The 23567-nt window shown below is 37.5% G+C and overlaps 1 protein-coding gene across 1 annotated transcript in view; it reads right to left on the bottom strand.

The window, feature by feature from the left end:
• Window positions 1-13289, bottom strand: part of BMP5 (bone morphogenetic protein 5) — a 48875-nt gene extending 35586 nt beyond the window's left edge. Inside the window, exon 1 of the mRNA XM_026665243.2 lies at window positions 11984-13289. Within this exon, the coding sequence (XP_026521028.1) occupies window positions 11984-12467 (484 nt within the window). The 5' untranslated portion in view covers window positions 12468-13289. The remainder of the gene's footprint in view (window positions 1-11983) is intronic.
• Between the last annotated feature and the right edge of the window lie 10278 nt (window positions 13290-23567).

Below are 23567 nucleotides of genomic sequence, written 5' to 3'. Positions count from 1 at the left end.
AGGGGGAAAAAAAAAAGAATGTGCATGTGTGTTGAGAGAGTAGAGGTTTTATCCTCATTATAATATAAAACTGAATACATTGTGGTTATTTGGATTTGGAGTTTTACATTTTCCAATTAGGAACTGTAGCTCAGTTATACAACAGTTTGTATATAGAAGATTCCTGGCCCTAAATCCTGTTGTCTCTAGTTTTTCAGGTTTTGTTTCCTTGAAGATCCAGACAGTTGGTAATGTGAATAGACTTTTCTTGGGCAAGACCTAAACCTACTCTATCATTTAGGACAGAGAAGGCATTGAACTGTTGAGAAGGAAAAGGACCCATCAATGTTCTAACTGTCCATCACCAATGACGACATCATTACCATCATCACGGATATATCACAGCACAGGTACAGCTCCTGAAACCTTGAAACATTGCTGTCCAGTTTGAGTAGGCAATAGAGGAGCATGTAGCTTAACAACCTGTCCCAACAAAAAGCAAGAATTCTTGTTCCAGATGTATGCCCCTTAGAAGAATTATAATTTTACTACTTGGTGATTTATATTTCTTGATTAATGCTTTTGGAAACTGTTACACCTTTCTTCTAAAACAAACAGGAAACCTCTTTATCACCCTAAGAAAGTACTTCTCCTTTTCAACAACAAAATTGAAAACCACTTAATTGACTACTTTATTTTTCACTGAAAAATCCAGGGTTCAAAGCTAAAGAAATCCCAAGACAAGGACTTAAGTATCTGTAACTCTTATTATTAGCTTTCACTTTCTTCATCATGAATATTTTCTTTTAAAAAATCTCTCATTTAAGAATGGCAGAAAACAATGCAATTAAATTAACAGTAGGGGTCAGATGGTTAGGAGATAAAAAATAGACTTAAAATGAGATCAGGGTTTTAATTGTCAAAACCCAAGGAGACTAATTATTTAAAGTTACTCTTTAAGAAAATGGTATAGAGAAACAGTTGCTTCCAAAGATGTAAATCAAGATAGAAACTTGAATCAATACTGCTTTCCCCAAATAATGCCTTACTTGCTAATGATGGAAGCTCCATCGCCTTTTATTCATACAACCATCCACTTACATTTAAAAAAAAAAAAAACCAAGACACACAGGCAGACACGAACCTACACACACATTTGGGAAGGTTACAAAGTTAAACACAAGACTAGCAGTGACATTTTAAGAAACCTCTGACTTGGCATGAGGGCCAACCACAGCTATGGCTGAAAGGTCCTTGTGTCAGCTTTGCCTAGAAATGATTTTGATCGTCAGCCAAAACCAAACTTGGCCCCACCACCAACACTCCACCAAAACAAACAAAACAGTTGTCAGTCTGCCTGATGATTTTGCCTGCTGATGTGCTCTGGTGGTTTATTGGATTCTTTAGCATGGACTGTTATTTGAAGAGATGAGCAAATGGGGGAACCCCACAGCTTGCTGAAGAAAATATGAACTTTGAAGGGCAAGGAAGTTCTCATAAATTGGACTCTGAACAAGGGCCTTCGTTGTTGGAAATCACCCCCTTTTTCCTTCTCGTCTGATCTCAGCTTCTCTTTATACATCACAGCAACCCTCATCCCTTAACCTGTGGTTTCCATAAGGGCAAGACCTTGATGGCCAAGCATATTAGTAGGTGCTTTGTGTTGTCCCTGCACATCCACACCTTGGGATAGGAAAGGACTTTGTTCTAAGCTTCATTGGCTGGAATGAAAGGATATGGAACTGTAGTAAGGCACTCACTCCAATACTTTTTAGATCTTTTAAAAATTATTTAAGCGGGGCGGGGGGGAGATAGCTGGAGTGAGACAAGGCTTAAGTAGAAGTGTCATCTCTCTTTCTAAAAATGTCTCTGGGTACCAAATGGCCCCTATAAATTTTGGTAGAAAACAAACGTTTGAGGAACTGAGAGGATGTCCTGCAGGAAGGACTGACAGTGTCGCTAGCATCCTGTAAACTGGTGCATTGCAACTGTGGGTGTCTTCTGATTTTTTTTAAAAAAAAATGCTCCCAACAGGTTCTCTCAACTCCTGATGTGCAACATCTCTCAAAAGTTGTAGACTCCTGGTGCAAACCAGTGAAACAACCATCTTACTTTAGTCATGACTAGCCTGTTCCATTAAGTTCAATCCTAAGAATCCATTTTTTTGATTACGTAAAGATCAAATAATAATTAGTGATTATAAGAATTCCACAAGCTCACTAATTAAAGGCAGATGCTACTATAACCTACTAAAACTCTTTGTGAGGCTGTAATTTAACACAAAGGGGAAGGGGAGGAGAACACTTAGCAAGAACAATGAAGACAGAAGGTTTATATATTTTTAAAAATTAGAAAATTAATTTTATTGGCTGATCTGAGATAAGCTTGTCAGAGTTAAACTTATAAAAATGTAAGTGATAACTACATAAGTATTATCACTCTATCTCCTAATCCACATATAATACTAAACTGCAATGGATTTGCTTGTGTGATTTCAGTAAGGCCATAAAAGGAACAATGTTTAACTAGCCTTGATCTGATTTTGGGACAACTAAACAAGATTCATCCTGCTTCATACATGTTAATACATGAGACCACCAGGAAATCTGAGAGTTTCAGTGACTAATCATTGCAGTAGTATTGACAAGACTACAAAGAAGCATCTATGAACTCATCAAAAATTGGCATCAACTCAACAGAGCCTTTACCTTTTATCTTTTGTTCAAATCTACTTTAAAAACCTTGGCTTACTATTTCAGATGAACAACATTCCTCACTACACCACCAGCTAGTTGCTTGTAGGTGTGAAGGGAATAATATAGATCAGGGGTGTCAAACTCAGTTTCATTGAGGGCCGCATCAGGGTTGTGTTTGACCTCAGGGGGGGCAGGGTGAGAGTGGCCAGCATGGCATCACTCATGTTGGAGGTGGTTGTAGTGGCCTGAACACTCTGCCAGAGAAAACAGGCTCCCGGGCTCCATTTTCAGCTGTGATGGCCTCCTGCAACACACTGCCAGCGAAAACGGAGCTCAGGAGAGCCACTCGCAACCCTTATGAGCTCCATTTTTGCTGGCAGAAGCACTGCAGGCTGGTCCTTCACTGTTTCCAGGGCAGCCCCATGGGCCAGATCTAAGCACCCCGCAGGCCAGATCTGGCCCCCGGGCCTTGAGTTTGACATCCCTGATATAGATCAAACAACATGTACTCTACTTTCACATTATCCCATTTCTAATGCAATCACGGAAAGAATTTGTGCCATCACAATTAAGGTTTGCATTGAAGATATCACAGATACCACAACTATGAGGTCAAGATTAAAAAGCAGTGGTAGGATTCAAATATTTTTACTATTGGTTCTGTGGGCATGGCTTGGTGGGCATAGCAGGGGAAGGATACTGTAAAATCTCCAGTCAGAGGTGGTATTTGCCGGTTCTCCGAACTACTCAAAATTTCTGCTACCGGTTCTCCAGAACTGGTCAGAACCTGCTTAATACCACCTCTGCTAAAAAGACATTACTTCTCTAGTTTGCCACCTTGAATGATTTCATTAGCAGGCATAAAACATCATGCTTCCATACTAATAAGGAAGCCAGTCAGTTGAAACTGATCTTTTATCAATACCCATAAAGTTTTAAATCCAGATCTTCTATAACACTGAGGAATCTGGAACTTTGATGTTAGAAAAAAAGAGAGTTATGTTATGTTACAATTATTTTAATTCCAAAAATTATGGTAATGAAAATATTAAAAAGGAGTGTAATTCCCCACAGGAAATCAGCAGTAGCTTTTGTTCTAAAGGTGATACTATGAAATGAGTTGACAGGTCTGGCAAAAAAAAAAAAAAAGATTCTAGACCTTAACAGCAGCTTCCAGTGTCACCTGCAGTACCTCCATATAAATATATCTCAAGTGCCAACCGCCCTGAAAATCCTTAATCCATTTAAAAAAATGAATGACAATTAGAACAACCAAACATGTCCTGCAAATTTCTCCACTAGATGACAAATAAAGAAAAATGTGATTATTTGCTGCCATGTGATTCTCTGGATTGTTGCAATCTAGATCTAGTAACCATACTCTCTTGGAATCTAGTCTGATGCCTTAACCACTACATCAAATAGGCTCTCCCAAACTGGAAAAGGCATTGGTTAATAAATCTGCCCTCCCTAACATGATATCTTCCAGGTATGTTGCATCATGGCTACTATCATCACAGTCCAACGTGATTAAGATGAAAGGAATTATAGGTCAACCTATCTGGAAGGCACCACCTAGCTGCCAAGGTACGAGAATATACATAACTAGATACATTTCTATGTTCTTCTGTTCAGTTATTTCTCAGCTGTACTTCTTCGTATGCAAGTTGTTTTGAATTTTCTCCTTTAACAATTATTTACAGGTCTAATGGAAGCTTTTACAAATGGTTGTAAGTAGACAACTGCTAGTAAAACAGAAAAATTGATAAGTCAAGGAAATTGATCTGTAGCAGTCAGATTCAGGATGGGCAAAATAAGTGCTTCCTCACACAAAAGACTATTATTGATTTGTGGAAACCCCCATCCTCATCACAACACATCATTAGTTTAACTGAACTGGTTATTATATTCTGTCTATATTTTGGAAAGTCTGCATGGTTCTGCTCTGTAGATACATCAAGAAGGGATTAAATAAATCTGTGACAGAAGAATGGCCACATTTACGATTGGCTGAATTCATATCAGCCACAACAAAAACACGAGTGTTGGCTTCTTTCTTTCATATCACTTGATTACTTTTTGATTGCTGGTAGTCTTTCAGGAACAAGGGGACTTTCTGCGAGGCCAAGATCTCCCATATTTCTCACCAACATATCCCTTCCATTTCCCTTCCCCCCAAAAAAACTCTTGGAATGTCAACAGGTAGACAAAGAAACAGGGGTGGCCAGAGGCTGCAAGGATAAATTCTGCCCTTGAACTCATTGCAAAAAATTACTTTAACAGTTATGCGTATGTCTGACAGATGAACACAATTGGAACTCATTTGTGGACAGATGGTTTATGTTTATTTCTTATATAAACAATCATTCCTCAGTACAACATTTCTCAAGACAACACAGATCCTTTTTGAATTTTTGTATCATTTTGCATAATTGATAATTGTCCTAACTGGTGACACTATTCAGGTTTGGTTAGAATATATTATGTTCCTGTCTTTAAGGTTGGCTGGACCTGATTTAAGTTGATTTAAAAATGCAGCCATCTTGAGGGAGAAGCAAGAAATACTAATCATGCAATCTCACACTTTGAGATGTTTGAAGACAGTGACAGTACACCAAGGTTTTGGAAGTAGTCTTCCACTTGTAACAATTTGTTTAGTGACCATTCAAAGTTACAATGACACTGAAAAAAGTGATGTAGGATTACTTTTCACACTACCATTGCAGCATCCCTGCAATCCAAACCTTAGATGCTTAGCAACTGGCATGTATTCATGACGTTTGGGGTGTCCCAGGGTCACGTGATTTTGGGGGTGGGCGACCCTCTGATCAGCAAAGTCAATGGAGATGCCAGATTCTAAGGTTTGGATTGCAGGGATGCTGCAATGGTACCCTGTTTCTCCAACAATATGGCCTCCCCCAATAGGAAGTCCCAGCATGTTTTATAGGCATGAAATGAAATTAAGCCCCGCCCCCCAAATTAAGGCCTATATTAAAACATGCAAAATGGGGGGAATGGTGGGGGGGCTTGCCATTAGGAAGTACTTTTGTTGCACACCCAGATATGGTGCTGCCTGCGTTAACCCCGATACAAAGTGCCCCACCAATGCCGAGGTCAACATCCAAGCCATCGCCGCCCGCCCGAAGATGCAAGGGGGGGAATTAAGTCACCCCCAAAAAAGACAGCCTAGCCATTTTTTCAGGGCTCAAAAAAAAATAAGACCCGGCCTTATTATATGAGAAACACGGTAGTAAGTGTGAAAAGTAATCCTACACCACTTTTTTCAGTGCCATTGTAACTTTGAATGGTCACTAAACAAATTGTTACAAGTGGAAGACTACCTCCGAAACCTTGGTGTACTGTCATTGCCTTCAAACATCTCAAAGTGTGAGATTGCATGATTAGTATTTCTTGTTTCTCCCTCAAGATGGTGTAACTAACTCCCTCAACTGTGTAACTAACTTTACAATTTCAGTGATTTGCTTAACAACTGTGGCAAGAAAGATCACCCAATGGATGAAAACTCACAACAACTGTCTTGCTTAGCAACAGAATTTTGGGCTCAGCTAAGGTCGTAAGTCAAGGACTACCTATACCTTTTCCTTGCTTTTCTCTCATCTCACTCTTTCTATAGTTCAAACCTTTGGAGAGGGGAGTCTAGGAAACAGAAAGAAGGAGATACAAGACTAGACATTTCAGACCACGACAGGAAGGCCATACCATGGCTTTACCCTTTGCAGGAGTCCACCAACGCCTCTTTCTAATGCTGGTCATGGGAGGCGATGATAATGATGATGGTTGCTTTATGCAGAAGAGCATCTCCTATGGCTCAAAGAGTTCAGAATCTGCATTGCAACCTCTGGCTTTGAAGTTAGAAGAATCGTCAGGGGAGCAAGAAAGAAAATTACACCTCCACAATAAAGAACTATTTTTCATGTTTTACTTTCCCTTCAACAATAGGCAATAATCAGCAGCCAGCCTTCTTGTTCATAAAGGCCAGAGATGGTTGTCACAGAATTATTTACATCGGAATAGCCATGCTGCTTGGGAATATTGCGCACCGCATGAGTCTCCAGGAAACAAAAAATCGCATCAATCAAAGGATCATTTTAGATTACTTTAATTTCTATCCAGGGTTGCTATGAGGTTCTGTTTTCCTAGTAAAGTATGTATAATATATAACCCACAGCTTCCCACCCAAAGACTGTGTTTAGTCTGAAAAAGCAATTTTGAAAGGAAACAACAAGCAGAGTTTTATCTGACCTCCCAGTGGCAAAATTATTAACAGTGCGTATTTTTATATGTATGGCACACAGAAAAAAATGCATTTAGGTCCCCCTCACATCCACTCCTAATGATCAGTTTACATCAGTTCATCTCAGATTATTGCTCATTTCTGTCAGGGTTTTGTTTCTTTTTCCTGTCTTTTTTTTGGGGGGAGAAAAATCAATGTTGAGGTTATTTCAAATCTACTTTCTTGAGAGTGTGGTAGCTTCCCATTCATGTTTTCATTTAAAATGAACTAATTAAAAATAAAAGTAGACAAAGCAGAAAGCTAAAATTGCATGGATAGTAAGAAGCTTATCAAGAAGTACATTGTGTCCCTCAAAGGGCCCTGCTGGAAATCCAGGATTTAGATAGTAAAAATCAGAGGTGGTATTCAGCAGGTTCTGACCAGTTCTGGAGAACCGGTAACAGAAATTTTGAGTAGTTTGGAGAACCGGCAAAAACCACCTCTGACTGGTCCCGCCCCCATCTATTCTCCACCTCCCGAGTCCCAGCTGATTGGCTGGGTCTTCCTTGGTTGCCCTGCACAGGAGAACGGAGCTGGAAAGCAGGTTAGTGGGATGGGGAGTGAATGGGGATTTTCAAGTATATCCTTCCCCTGCCATGCCCACCAAGCCACACCCACAGAACTGGTAGTAAAAAAATTTGAATCCCACCACTGGTAAAAATGCCCTGTTCTTCTAAAAAGTGGTCACTAGATCCCCAAGGGCTAGGAAGTGTCCCTCACTTTATATGAAACCAAGATGGATTTAGCTGCTCTATTTCAGTAAGGAAAATATACACCCATTTTATTGGATTTGCTAACCAAAAAGGAATATGTCTGTATTTTTTAATTATTTCATACTCCATTCTATAAAGTCTAGCATCAACTGCCAGAATAATCTACTAATGTTTGTGGTGTTGTAACCTGTTATTATTTCAACACTCTTCATAGTTGCTGGAGATCTGTGTGAGTCCCACTGAAATTACTAAAGTTTAAGAGAAAAACTGTCTTCTGCTTTCAGAACTGAGTATGCCACTCTCTTGCTGGTGTAATAAATGAAAATAAATAATTGGTCATCCTTAAATTCTCTAAATAATTGAACAACCATATGTTATTTCATTGCTTTTTCATGGGGAAAAAATCTGAATCTCCCATCATCCACCCACATCTCAGTTCAGGTTTATCTAAGTACCGGTAGTTTGAATCTTAGCAAAGCTAGAAGACTGTTTTTAATATAAATTCAGTCAGATTTGAACATTCTCAGTAGCCCAGATTAAAATATATTCCTATCCAATAACAGCTGATTACTAACAACAACAGATTGGAGACTTGATATGCTGCTTCTGCAGTTCAAGTTAAAAAGCAAGCAAATAATAACTTAAACAAATAATCTGTCTGTCCAAACAGGATTTGTCAAACAGTTCCATTTCCTTCAATCAAGCAAAAAAATAATAATCTGAGAATCAGTAATTTATGTACGTTCCTGTTAAAATTAAAGTAGATCTTTGAAAATATTATAGTTGGTTCATTTTTTTTAAAAAATGGTTGACGGATTTCTATATATAACTGATGATTGGAGGGTTTCAGACCAATCTTTTCTGAAGCTTTCATTCACTGTTGAATGAAAGCCGCCAAGACAATGTTATTCATGTATCTATCTTTGTGAAATAACCTGGATGTCTGTTTATAAAAAAATGAAAAATATATGCCTACCATTTAAGTTTGTCTGTCTGTTTACCTACCTACCTACAGTACCTATTTACCAACTGAATTTAGAGATACATATGGCTCTAGGCAGTATACACAATTAACACACAGTTAACCACTACAACCATCAACCATTAAAAGCAAATAAAAACCAGTTAAAAGCTACAGTTAAAAAGTACAACTTTGCAAATTAAGGAATGGGGGAACCAGATGGAAAAGGCAGAAACAAAAAGTTTTGGAAGAGAACATGATCAGAGCTGGACAGGGAGAACAAGCAAGGCACTGAGAACTATCTCTCAGGAAATGTTTTTCATCATAATTAGAATGGCGGTGGGAAAGGAAGAGAAGCTGAGGTTATATTGCCATGTATTAGAATGCTAACGGTGGAGAAAATGCTTCGGCTTCACATTTTGGAAGGAAAAAGAAAGAGAATATTGAAAACAAAACAAACCTTTAATTTAAATGACTTCATTTTTACTTTTTTACCAGTGGATCTGTTTTAAATACTCTCTCGGGCATTTTAAATTTTATTAGCAAAGCAAGCAAACGTTATCAGCAGTTATTCTACCAGCATAATTATTATGACAGAAACCATCTTTCTTCCTCCAGAGGATTTTTCTTTTTTCTGCCTTAAATTCAGATGCCCCTTAAGGATGAAACTTTATTACCTCAAGCTCCCAGCAAACAGCATTTCTAGGACTTAACACCTCCCATTTGTTATTCTTAGCGCAGAAGTTTTTAAATCGTTAGAGTTTGGCAAATGCAATGATTTATGTAAATTCTTTATCATCTCGTGGGGGATTAATGTACTGTAATTTGATAATGGCCCTCCACTTTAAGAGTCAGGACTACTTCCAGAAGAAAGCAACTTGATTGCATATGATGGATAGTGTAAACCTCCACCAATTTCCACGATATGACCAAAGATTCATTTATCATTACCATTTTTCTTTGTAGTACTTTTAATTATAATTGCCATTGATTGTCAGATATAGAATATGAATGGTTGCTCTTTGGCATGATATTTTATGTACTTTAATTGCATTGAGATTTCTCTTAGTTTCACCAAAAATATTTATCTAGCCTTAATGAAGAGGGTGCTTAATGCCCTGAAATTCTGCCAAACTACAAAGACAGCAAGAAGCGATCTAACTTTAATCTACTTTGAAAGGTTAAACACCAGTTTAATAGGGCATATAAAACAGATAAAGATTTATTTTAGCCAGCTTTTCATTTTAATGATGTCTATACATTTCAAGAGTTAGAAAAATCAGGTTTCAGTATAGAACATGCATTCTGATGTTCCTTAACACAACAGCTACTATTATCTAATAATACAATTTATGCCAGCTTAGTAGGCTGGGGCGGAGGGAATGACCTTATAGTAAATTGAATTGTCATCACGGATAATGTTAAATGCACATGAACAGGAATCCTATTTGTTTATAAAAGTCCAACATCCACAACCTGAAGAGAAAAAATTGCAGCCATCTGCTTAATAATGCATTTACTGAATCTGTTTTTAGACCAATAGAAGACAATTAGTTTTAGAATTAAAGCTAACTGATAAACAAGGGGTCAATGTACCTCAAATCTTATTAAAATGCTTATACAAAATATGCATTCAATATGATTGATTCTTTACATAGACATTTGAATTTAGTTGTGGTTGTAGAACACATTAAATCATTTCAAATGTAAAGGTAAGAAAAAAAGGGGAACATCTGTAGTTGGTTTTTTTTTTTAAATATAGTGCCCGTAAATCGCACTGTATTTGTGGATACTTTTCACTAAGTTTTGAAAAGTACTTTTCAAAATACTATTTCCCTAAAATATTATTAGCAAAATATTATTTTATTTCTGATTGCTAAATTTCTGTTAAATGTTTTCTAAATAATTATCAACTAAACATTGTACTAACCTACTATAATTAGAACCAGCTTAAATGGTGCATGTCATTTAAAGTTATTTTAGAGTTTCATCCTGATGCTTAAAACTCTTATAGAAAATATTTCCAGGAAAGGAACAGGAGAGGAATTTGTCACTCTTTATATGATGGTTTACTTTTCAGTGAAATCTTTGGCAAATATGTGTCAAAATGTTGAAAATACTTTCAGTCCAGCACTGTTTATGGATTTTTCTCTGCAATGTGAAATTCATAATTCATAGATACAGAAATATTTTGACAACATCCATAATATCACCATTTTTCACACCTTCTTGCATTATGAAACAATTATTCCTCTCTAAATTATTGTAGTTTAAAATAAATACAAAGTTTCTATCCTAGAGTTTAATTTCACATTTTTAAAAAATATGTGAGAAAGAGCTTTTTAAAACTAATAAAATGAAGCCGTGATCCAGAATAGAATATTTACCAATATAAAAATTGCTTCATTTCAGAAAGGAAAAGCCACGATACCTGAAACAAACTTGAAATTCTTTAAAGGCCACAAATTCTGCATGTATGTTAGGGAATTCCATAAGCTCTCTCCCCAATTCAATATGCAAACAAGAATCATCTATGAGAAATTTGTCAAATATGAAATATTTCCCCTGCCCCCAACTGTTTGAATGTCTAATTCTATCATCCTTGAAGCACAGTTACTGGTTATCTTCTATAATCTTGTTCTGATTTCCAAAGCAAATAATATATACCAGTAGGCTTACATGGTTTTTTCCCCCTATTTTTAAAAAATGATTCTTGGGCTAATGTAATCATTTTAATTACATCAATGAAAGAAGAAAAACAAAGGGCAACTGACTTTATACTAAAGGTAAGAGAAACTCCCCCTACCCAGGACTACCGTGTTTCTCATATAATAAGGCTGGGTCTTATTTTTTTTTTTGAGCCCCAAAAAAATGGCTAGGCCGTCTTTTCGGGGGTGACTTAATTCCCCTCCCCTTGCATCTTCGGGCGGGCGGCAACAGCTTGGATGTTGACCTCGGCGTTGGTGGGGCACTTCATATCGGGGTCAACGCAGGCAGCACCATATCCGGGTGTGCAACAAAAGTACTTCCTAATGGCAAGCCCCCCCACCATTCCCCACCATTTTGCATGTTTTAATATAGGCCTTAATTTGGGGGGAGGGGCTTAATTTCATTTCATGCCTATAAAACATGCTGGGACTTCCTATTGGGGGAGGCCGTATTGTTGGAGAAACAGGGTGCCTACTTAGTAGCTGGTTTACCATTAGCCCAACTCATTTTTGTACTTGTAGCACATCTTCTAGGGGCCAATTTTTGCCTTTAAAAGGGCTCTTGCTCTCCTATTTTGTCTACCCCAGAGAGATTTCAAACAAAGGAAAACAAAATGAAATTGGCAACATACCTAAATTGACAAAACTCATGACCATATCTGCATCATTCAGAAAGTTGGTGTCGTGCAAGCTAGCTAAGGTGGGATTTTGTGTAGGAAGTGAACTTGTCCGTGATATGTATATTCTTCGGGAATATCCATTTGGAGATGCCAAGTAGCCTTTCCGTAGCCCTTTGCCCTCTCCGCTTGGGGATCCCTTCACCAAATATTCCAACTCTTCGGGATCCTCTTCATTTGTCATTGCGTTGTAGAGATCCAGCATGAAGAGAGGTGCTGAGGAAGCTTGTTTTCCAGCTGAAAATGGCCGGGGTCTATGAGGTAAACCCAGGATGGAAAGAATTTCTCTTTGGATCTCTCGCCTCTCATGGTTCCGCAATCTCCGATAAATAAAACTGGAGTGGACATGGTTGTTCCCCATGCCTGCCTTAGCATAATCCATTAAAAGCCAGTAATTCCAGAGTAAGCTCAATAGAACTTTGAACAGAGTTTGGTCCATTTTAAAATAAAATAAACACACAAATAACTTTCAAATAATGTTGTATTTTCCTTTTTCTGGTCTCTTATGAAATCTGGTGTTCCCGGGACCAAGAAAGGTTAAATAAAAAAATAAAAAAAAATGAACGATGAATTACCTATGCCTCATGTCAGCATTGCCATTTCTGTATCTCCCATCTTGATCATCTCCTTCCACTTCTTCCTTAAGTATGATGGGCTGTGTCGAGCTGCTTGCAGTTCTATGAAAGCTGAAATTCAGACGTCCAGTTTTCTATTGCTCTAACTGTTTCTCCTGCACTGGTGGAACAGGTTCCCAGAAGCTGATCATTTGATGCAGGCATTCCTAGTCAAAACCTTGAGATCATCAGACTTGAAGATAGTTTTGAACAGTTTTGAACAGATAACCTTGTCAAACTACCATTATCATCAGAGTCCCCTCATGCTCTGGTTCCTTATCCCTACCTAGATAACTTTTCTTCACCTTGCTGTCCTTTCCTGAATGCCAGTTTTCTGTCTTCAACTACTGCTTGGTGATGGTGCAATTTCCCTTTGGTGGTTTTTTTTTTCAGCACCCAGCTGAGCCTATTAACATTTGTAATGTCCAGCCCATCTGAAACATGCATCACAGGCTTGAAAACGTCTTCCTCTGAATTCATCCAGGGATGTTAAAACAAAAACAAAAAAAACAGGGCCCCTCCCCTTCTCAATATCCATCCAATCTTTTGCAGTTCCTTAAAAGTGATTTTTCACCTCTACCAGGCAAAAATAGAGCAGTTCCCTTCAAGAGATCTGAAAGCTAATGTAAGCACAACCCTGCTGGGAGAGAAGAGGCTTCTCATTGTAATTTGAAACTGGCAAAGTGAGGGGGGGGGAAATGAATTAACCCTTCTGCTGCCATACAGTTACTCCCACTCCCCAACCAGCCAGAGTAGAGTTCTCTAACAGGATGGGAGTAATGACCTCTCCGAAAAGAACTGTGTCAACAGATCGATCTTAAAAATTTAGCATGCAATTCACCTGAGTACTTGCAGAGTGGAAAGACCGTTGGGCTTGATTGAATTATACTAGTTTGCAGAACATATTCAACTCTACCCTCTTTTTAAATGTAACCACTTGCAGCCTAGGTTAAATAATTTAACATTCCACTGAGATCAGCATGTGAGGCCTGGAGTTTTTTCGGACATGCTCTTTAGTTTGGAAGGATCCCATCTAATGCAGTGAAGCACTTCAGAGTCACACAGTTTTGAGCAGAGACCAGAAAAGCAGGCTTATCTTTCCAGTTAAAGGAGCATGACTGAGCATACAGTTTTGGAGCGAGCTGCCTAAAGGAGATGCAGTTGAAACAGACTGGGTGTTTCTATAGCATAAGCGTGAATGTTGCTTTTCACCTATTTATCGCCCAAATCTAGACAAAAAACAGCATTTATTTACAAAATAGTAGAAGTGATGTGATGGATTTTTCACAAACCTTTATAATACTTTCTTCTCTCTGCTTCTTGTTGCTTTTCTTGATATTTTACACTTAGTAACTATTGGTCTGTCGTGAGGATTGATTGAAAAAAATCATTTTTTCCGATATATTTTTGGTTCATTTTTTTCTTCTTTCAAGGCAGCCACTGCCAGGGCAATTGATCTCAGCCTCCTGAGAGGAATGCAAACCTTTTGAATTAAAATAAAAAAATAGCAGGCCCAATTGACACCACAGTAGGGAGATCACATAAATCCACTGACATGCCAGCTGAGGGCATAAGATTGTTCTATTGAAAAGAGATGGAGCTTGTTTCTTTCAGTGCTTGTTTATTGCATTTTTTAAAAAAAAAATAGTGTTGCACTAATCAAATGGAAATTATGACTCAATATTTCAGTAATCAAGTTATGAACCTTCACTTGTGAATTCAGCTTTTCATTTTACATGATACTTCTCTTTTCACCACAGCTTCAACACAAAAGTACATTCCTTATTTTATCAAATAGGACATATCAAAGGGGCATTAGTGATTGATTAAGTGAGGACATCGCTCTCTACCGGCAATAGATTCTCAGTGAATGCATTTCTTCTCACTCCAACCATTTCAATAGTATCAATTCACGCGCTATGTTTATACTTGGGTTTTATTTATTATTACTTAAAAATGACTCTATTGAGCAATAGATAAGTAAGAAGGGTAATATTAACAGACATGGAAACAAAACTGGGCTGGAACAAACTAAAAATAACTAGAACATATTTTTGGATAAAGGAATCACATCTGTAGCACACTAAAGAAAAAGCCTAAGGTGGTTTCACCAAGAGAAGACAAATATAGCAACCCAGAACAAGATATAGTCTTAAGAGACTGCTTCAACTTGACATTTAGAAAAATCAATTTTCATTGAGTTAGTTTCACTTAACTTAATCTTTGTGGTTTTATTGACTTTAGAGGTACCAGGAAAAAAAAACTATGGTGGTCTACTCCTGAACAATATATCTGGTACATTATTTACACACACTGTTTACTATCAGCATCCATATTCTCTCATTATAACCTAATAGAATACTTCTAAAACCTAGTTGGATTCTTCTCAGCTCCAATTACATTTCCTTCAAAGAGATCTGAGTATCATATGGCATGGTTAAGGAACTTGTGTATTTCCAGATGCTGTTCCGTCCTTCTGAGTCATTATAATGGCTGGCCCTTGTGGGAATTGGCAACCAACAAATCCAGAGAACAGTATACATATGGCCTTAAAATGGATACTCATGTCAGTGCTAAGGTTCTGAATTACACCTCTGTGGACTAGATCAGCCCATTAATAAGCAAGCAACATTTCAGGTGTTATATAAATTGCTATGAATTATCCAAGAAAATCATGCTATAAATAATGAAAGATACTTCAATGCAGCAGATAGGGGTTCGGATGCATTAAAATAGCTAAAGAGCTACAGTTCAGTCCAATCCACTTGGAAAAGGTCTTACTGATTTAAAGCAGACTTACATATTAACAAAATTGTCCTGATTTCAATGCTTATCAAAATTATTCCAGCTGTGTAAGACAGAAAAGAATTAAAGCAAACTCAGACAATTAGATACATCAGTGGCCCAGAAATTTTCATTTTTGGCAGAAGACCTGCATCATGCAAAGGGTAAAAAGCGTACTTCTGCAAATGCTCTGTTGCCGCCTTGTTTTTGAAAAAGATCACAAAGAAAGGCCATTTTCAGTGAAATGGCAACTCTTTAGAGACAAAAACAAGAGCACACCAGGAATAAACATTTCCAGAGTTTTGAGGCAGCACAGAGAAAAGTTGTATTGAGCCAGGGGGATCAAACTTGCTCTATTCAGGCAAAAGTTGATGTGAAAGCAGTTTTCTGAGAGAACTAAACTCCTCATAAAGAAAAATACTTTGGAAAATATGCAACAAAGACTACAAAGTCATAAAGATGAAGAAATTGGACATTTCTATGAAACTTCAGTCCACTTTATCAGGCCCATAAGTGAGGAGATGGGTTACACTTTACAGGCACTTGTGCTGCAATAAACTGAAAACAACCCTTTGGGGCTTTGGGTTGTCGTAACAGACTCACACAACTGCAATACTCTTCTGGAATCTAAGAATGTGCCTCTAAACAGATGGGCAGCACATAAATCTAAAGAAAGAAATACTTCTCATTCTCATTTTTTATTCCACGAAGAATCACAATGAAAACTTCTGTTTTTCTTGGGTAGAAAAGCAATTTCCAAATCAGAGTACAGTGGTCCTTGGTTAACAATCACTCTTTCAGTGACCATTCACTGCCCTGAATGAGCGGTTCATAAGACCAGTCATCGAAATTCTGGCTGTCACAGTTTCCCTGCAGTCATGTGATCATGATCCAGGTGCTCAGTAAGTGGTCTGGATTTCCAACCATCATAGCCTCCCACAATCATGTGATTGCAATTTGTCAGTTTTTCCCCAAGCAAAGAAAATGGGGAAGCAATCAGGAAGTTGAAAGGTACAGTCATGTGAAGTTCTCTCTTAACAAGCTGTGATAATTCTCTCACAACAGTAACGGGACTGATAGAATTGCTGTCATGGCATGATCACATGATATTGCCCTTTACTACCCCTTTTTCTAGCAATAGTAATTCTGATTACAATTACCACTAATAAGTGAGGACTACCTATTTATATATTTCACTCAGGTAGATACCAACATCATTTAAAAAATAATAATTTAACTGAATGGAGTTGGTGGGCTGTAATGGGCTGCAACCAACACAATGGAAGTAATAGTCTTGCAATCTTCAACTCCTACACTGCAAAAACATATGGACTACTCTACTCGACTAGGGTAAAGTTATAGATGCAATTTACATAGACTTCTGCAAAGCCTTTTATTCAATGGTACATGATGAATTACTGTTAAAACTAAACTCTTACAGCATTTCCGGATCCCTTCATAAATGGATTACTGCGTTCCTGTCAACAAACAACAAATAGTAAAAATAGGGAGCGTTATATCAAACCCTGCTCCAGTTAACAGCGGTGTCCCCCAAGGCAGTGTTCTAGGACCCACATTCTTTATACTCTATATAAATGACCTTTGCGATCACCTTATAAGCAACTGTGTCCTCTTTGCAGATGATGTGAAACTATTCAACACCACCGACGATGCTACTGTCCTTCAAAGTGACCTTGATCTGAACGGTCAAACAATTGGCAATTCCAATCTCGACCAACAAATGCTCTGTCCTACACATTGGTAAAAAAAAAGTTAGTACACCAAATGCAAACTAGGCAGATATGACCTTGTTGATGATCCTCACTCTGTCAAGGACGTTGGAGTTCTCATATCAAATGACATAAGCGCCAGAGCTCACTGTAGCAACATTGCCAAAAAGGCATTAAGAGTTGTAAATCTAATCTTATGAAGCTTCTCCTCCGGAAATATCAAATTGCTAACTAGAGCATACAAAACTTTTGCTAGACCAATACTCAAATACAGCTCTTCAGTCTGGAATCCGCACTGTATATCGGACATTAATACAATTGAGCGAGTCCAGAAGTATTTCACAAGAAGAGTATTACACTCCTCTGCTTGCTACAGAATACCCCATATCACCAGGCTTGAGATTTTGGGCTTGGACAACCTTGAACTATGCCGCCTATGGTTAGACTTAAGTGTAGCACACAAAATTATTTGTTACAATGTCCTACCAGTCAATGACTACTTCAGCTTCAATCACAACAATACAAGAGCACACAACAGATACAAACTCAATCAAACCACTTCAAACTCGATTGCAGAAAGTACGACTTCAGCAACAGAGTGGTCAATGCCTGGAATGCACTACCTGACTCTGTTGTTACATCCTCAAACCTCCACTCCTTCAACCTCAAACTATCCACTATTGACCTCATCCCATTCCTAAGAGGTCTGTAAGGGGATGCATAAGTGCACCATCGTGCCTACCATCCCTGTCCTATTGTCCCCATTTATTTGTACCTATTTCCTGTATTCTTACTCATGTTTATACTTGTACCTATTATCTTGTAAGCAATTGACAAATAAAATAAATAAAATAAAGTGACTGGAGAGAAAAAAATCGCCTTCATTAGTTCATAGAGGATATGGTTTTCAGAGATGTAATAAATCTTGGAGAGAGAAAAAAAAGTCACAAGGCTTTGTCTTTTTTATTTCTTATTGCATTTCTCCCCCACCCCCTTGCAATTAGGGACACAATCCATCATCATATAACTGTGATTTGTAAGTCTATCTATCTATCTATCTATCTATCTATCTATCTAAAGACACATTAGTTATCCTTCTTGGTCCACAATAAGGCTCTGATTAGCACAGGAATCACACAGTGGCAAATGTAAAACATTTGCTTGCAGAAGACCGCTGTAAGTCAGTCTCTTAAATGTCAATAGTTGCTTTAGCCAATAAAGCATTTTACTGAGCTCCTAAGAACAAAAGAGTACCTGTAAAACTCATTATTTTGTAACAGTGCTGTTTCTATTAGCCACATCAATTTGGTCTGATTTGTGTTTCAAAGAGTCATTCCCTGGTTTTCTGATCAGGCTGAGGCTTTAATATGGTGTGCCAGGCAATAGAAAATGAAAACATTGGAGCTGTTCATTGAATTTTGCATAAAATGTCCTAATTATTTAATTTTCTTGTGCAATAAATAGACATGATCATTGCACAAGATATTCTTCTGCTTTGAATAATTCAGCATCCATCCATGTGCACAAACCTCTGCATCAACACAATATATTCCCTTCAGCGTGAACTACTTTTTATAGCATTTTCATTTCAATTGGGTATTTTTGTCCATGTTAATTGCAGGTGTCATGATTGGGCCTGAATTGGAGCCAAAAACCCAGCGAAAGAATCATTTTTCCCCCCTGGAATTAGATTGAGGATTTTGTCCTACATGGGAAACAATAACCCAAGGATAAAATTAAATTATAAAGAGAGTGGGTAGCCTTCTTTTTGTATGTATGTATGTATGGGTGGGTGGGTGGGTGGGTGGGTGGTTAGTTGTTTGTAGAGTGTGTTATAAATGTGTTTTGATTGAATACATTCTCATACTTCTGTGCACAGTTTAAAATACAATAATAAAACCTAAGGTCTAATGCACGTAGAGTTAAAAATGCTCAATCAAAAAAAAAGTGCAACCATTTTATTACAGTACTTTTTTTTTTTACAATGGTATATATTTACACACAGTTACACTGTCCTAGAGTCAAGTGATCATCTTTTATGACCTTCTGACAAGCAAAATCAATGGGAAGCCAGGTTCACTTAACAACCATGTTACTAACTTAACATAGTAAGAAAGGTCATAAAATGGGGTAAAACACATTAAAGAACTGTTTTGCTTAATGAGGGAAATTTTGAGTTCAGTTGTGGCTGTAGGTCAAGGACTACCCGTAGTTATTCTGTGGCTAGTTGCTGACACTGAAAACTGGGAGGCCCTTATTTACTAATTTTGCTACTTTTTCTACTTAAACTATTTCCTGATACTGAAATTCATCTGGTTCTTCAAAGGTATGGTATACCGAGTTCATACACGGAAACCAACATGGTTTCCTTCATTTCATATTGTTTTTCTCCCAAGCTCCAGTCCAATGTGCTTTTTAAAAGCAATTACATCATAAATTACTTTTAAAATGACCAGTGTAATGGAAATGGGGACAGATTCTGCTATGACAGTACCGGCAGGCACCAAGGTAATTACAGGCTTCTGGTAACGTAACTCATTACAGCTCTGCAGCAGAGAGAGCCAAGCGTTTGAATTATAATTTTGGAAACCTGGATTCTGTTTGTCATAATTGACTATTATGCTTTTCGTAAAAAGAAAAACTTGCTTTCCGAAACCATTCTGGCTTGGAAAAGCTAATTAAGTGCCTTGTCAGCAAATTATCAGCTATCTTTTGCCTGAAATTTTCCTTAGTGGAATGTTGCATTACCGTATTTTCCCCATGACAGCTTGGAGAGGCAATACATTAAATCAGTGGTCCAAGCGTGCTGCATCATTCAGAGATGCTCTTTTTTGGTAGCAACCATCACACAGAAAATTTTATATTACACCAAACACAATAGTGAATTTCCACTCAGAGCCAAGGCAGCTGTTTCAAGATATTTTAAAACCCATGCTGGGTTTCTCTAGGGGTAGGGATATTAAATTCTCTTCCTCTTGTCCCTCAGATCTCTAAGGTTGCTCTCTCTCTCTCTCTCTCTCTCTCCCCCACCCTCTTGCTCTCTCTGATCTTATAATCTTGAATGTAACACATAATTTAACAGGTTTGCTTGGATAATAGTAGTTGCAATAAACATTGATCCCAAATGGCAAAACTCATGAAGCATTACATTAACATTTAACTATAATCACCTCATCTCATGAAATTGTCAGTCAAATTTTGAAGCTAAAAAAAAAAGAAAGATTTGTTTGCATACTGTTTGTCTGATGGAATACAAGTTATATTTCTTTTGTGATGTCAAAGCCCTTCCATTGCATTCTGTTTGGTTCTTCACATTAAGGTTAAATACATCTAAATATCTTCCAGAAAAAGTGTTTTGTTAATTTATTTTTTTATTTTTTTTTATTTGTCAATTACTTACAAGATAATAGGTATAAGTAAAACATAGTTATGAATACATGGATACATATAAGGGGAAAAAAAGAAACAATAGGACAGGGACGGTAGGCACGTTGGTGCGCTTATGCACGCCCCCTACAGACCACTTAGGAAAGGGGTGAGGTCAATAGTAGACAGTAAGGTTAAAGTTTTTGGGGTTTGGGGAAAAAACCACAGAGTCAGGTAGAGTATTCCAGACATTGACCACTCTGTTGCTAATTAATTTAATTTTTAATTTAATTTAATTTAATTTAATGTGATCAAAAGCGATTGAATATGTAAATTATACATTTATTTGCAGCCTTCTAATCCAATTAGTTTCTCAAAGGTTGGAGACACAAAATTTATTATACCTTTGGAAGTCAAAAATGTAGTATGCCTTCATCACACGACACACTGGTCAGTTTAAAGCAAAAATTGTTCGGTTCTCTTCAAACAGATCCTGTTCACATTTTCTAATTTGCCAGTGTGATTCACATCAAATCTAAAATGTTTCATTTTCCAAAGTTTTGTAGAGATAATTAAAAGTGCAACATTTTTTTTAAAAAAAAAGTTCCTTCAATTGTGTTCAGTACTCATTTTCTTGGCAAAGTTTTTCAGAAGTGGTTTGCCATTACCTCATTCCAAGGGCTGAGAGAAAGTGACTGGCCCAAGATCAGCCAGCTGACTTTTTGCCTAAAGTGGGGCTAGAACTCATGGTTTCCCGATTTCTACCCTGATTCCTTAACCACTACACCAACCTGACTATCCATAACAACTATATGAAGTAATTTTAAAATCTATGGCATATAAAAATCAGTTCAAATCTTACTAAACTACTTCATCATATCTCTGCAACCATATTAATAAGTTGCATTAAAAGTAAACAAACAAACTTCTTTAATTTCTCCATCTCCAGCCATGACATGGTCCAAATGTTTGGTGTCTGAGTCATTTACCCTGGGTCATTTATCCAAGAAAAAGTATTTCAACACATTTCTTTTTTTAAACTTGAAGCTATTGTACATTAGCCTGGAGTAACTATAACCTTCTGCTAAGTGTATGGCAGTGAGAAAAATATGGTTGTTGCCTTGTACAGTATGAAGTCTTCTTATCCTATTGAAACTAATAGTAATAAAATGTCTTATTTGTCTGCTGAAAATGTAGCTTTGCTTCTATATACTCAGCAGAGAACCAAAGATCTAATAAAGAAGAATATTTGTAGCTCAGGGTTGAAAATGTTCTTGGTGCTCTCTGAGCTTGGTTGTTTACTTGTAGACATTTCATCATCATCAGTGCTGATGAGGCTACCTAGTTTGGGTAATGAAGTGTCTGCAAGAAAACAACCAAACTTAGAAAGCACCAAGGTTCCTGCAACCAATGATCTGCTAAAGGTGAAGAAATCCTATATTCCCTCGCCTGGAAGAACATCATATGGAATTCAATGGGAGTTCTTATAAGAAATAGCAGTGCTTGCATTGGGAATGGAAAATATTAACATTGTTGAACAGTTAATAATGCTGCCCATCGAACGAAAAAACCAGATAGAGTTTTTCTAATTTAAGCCTGAACTCAGCATCTATTATTTCCAAGAAAGCATGTTCCAAATCAGCCTGCAAAAATATCTATCCAATCTTCTTCTCAGATGCTTTCCATCAGAGAAAATCGGTTTTTAGGTGAGATTTTGCATGTGGAAGTGACTCACTCATTCAGTTCCCGATAGATGATGCAACCTAAGTGAAAGAACACAACTGAGGGGAGGGACTGAGTTGGAGAAACAAAGATTGGAACAGCAGAAGAAGCAAATGCATGGGGACACAGACACAGAGTCAGAAGAAGAGGGTGGAGTTCCTCCATGGAGATTTTTGGAAAGCCAAGACTGCAATGAGGCAGCTGGTTTGGAGGCTGGCAGTGAAAACAGAATCTGCCTCAACAAAGAAGAACTATTTAATGACCACTTATTGCAAGCCCTTACAAAATCTTTTCTCAACCACAAGGCCGTTCTGGAAAAAAAAATGGGTTGAGTAATATGCACACTGTTTCAGTAATTATAGTGTAAGATGAATGGGGAATTTTGACTCTACAATGAATTCACTAGGTGACCTTAAGTGCCACTCTCTTTGAACCCCAATTTCTATTCCTTTTTCCATTTGCAATTTTGTGATCTGTCCAAAAGCTACTTTTTGATTGCAATTAGATAAATCTCTGACTGAAGCAATCCAAACGACCACTGAATAAAATGAGAAATTTGGATTCTTGTGTATTTTTTGGCTGTTATGCAATGATCACCTGGATTTTTATAAATCTGATATATCTACTGTTAGAATAGGGATGAATGACAGTGCCTTACTGAACCATAAGTTCCAACATACCTATTAGCTAGGCAGTCTGGACTGCAGAAGCTGTAATTCAGCAATGTCCTGAGGTCAGGAATTCCAAATCCTTGAGAATGTTAACATAAGTGAAAATCTTTGAATTCTTGAAAATGCAACAAATATCTTTAGCATTTTTCATAAGTTGTTAACTTTCCAAGACATTCTCATACAATTCTGCAGAATTATCTATTGCTAATGAATGGAATTCTGAGCATTCCAACATAAAAAGGGGTTCTTTTACCATAGTGCCATTTATGCTCTGATTATCACTGAAGAAGTGGCAATTAATATTATGTACTCTGGAAGAATTTCATGTGGAATTCAGTTGGACTTCTTTGTAAGTACTTTTAAAATTGCACCATTGGCTACACATTGAACTCTGAAATCGCCCTGGTGGTAGAGGTTTGCTACAAAGTCATACATTCCATAAAAATCAGAGCCTGGACATTGACTTATTACAAGGAAAAAAATGAAAGAATTATCCCTTTTTCATATTCAAAAACATGGCAATCGTTTTTGGAAGAACTAGGGGAACCAGATTAAGGGCCATATTCAGCCCTGGGCTGCTGGCTGTGCACGTCTATTATATACAGTATTTTACCCTGCAGCAGTCCTATAATTTTAGAATCAATCATTCAGG

Source organism: Notechis scutatus, chromosome 1 (assembly GCF_049901735.1).
Source record: "Notechis scutatus isolate UNSWTSFEM ecotype Mainland chromosome 1, rNotScu1.2, whole genome shotgun sequence".
NCBI lineage: Eukaryota > Metazoa > Chordata > Lepidosauria > Squamata > Elapidae > Notechis > Notechis scutatus.
The sequence above is the reverse complement of the archived record's forward strand: the minus strand, read 5'-3'. Positions and strand labels throughout refer to the sequence as shown.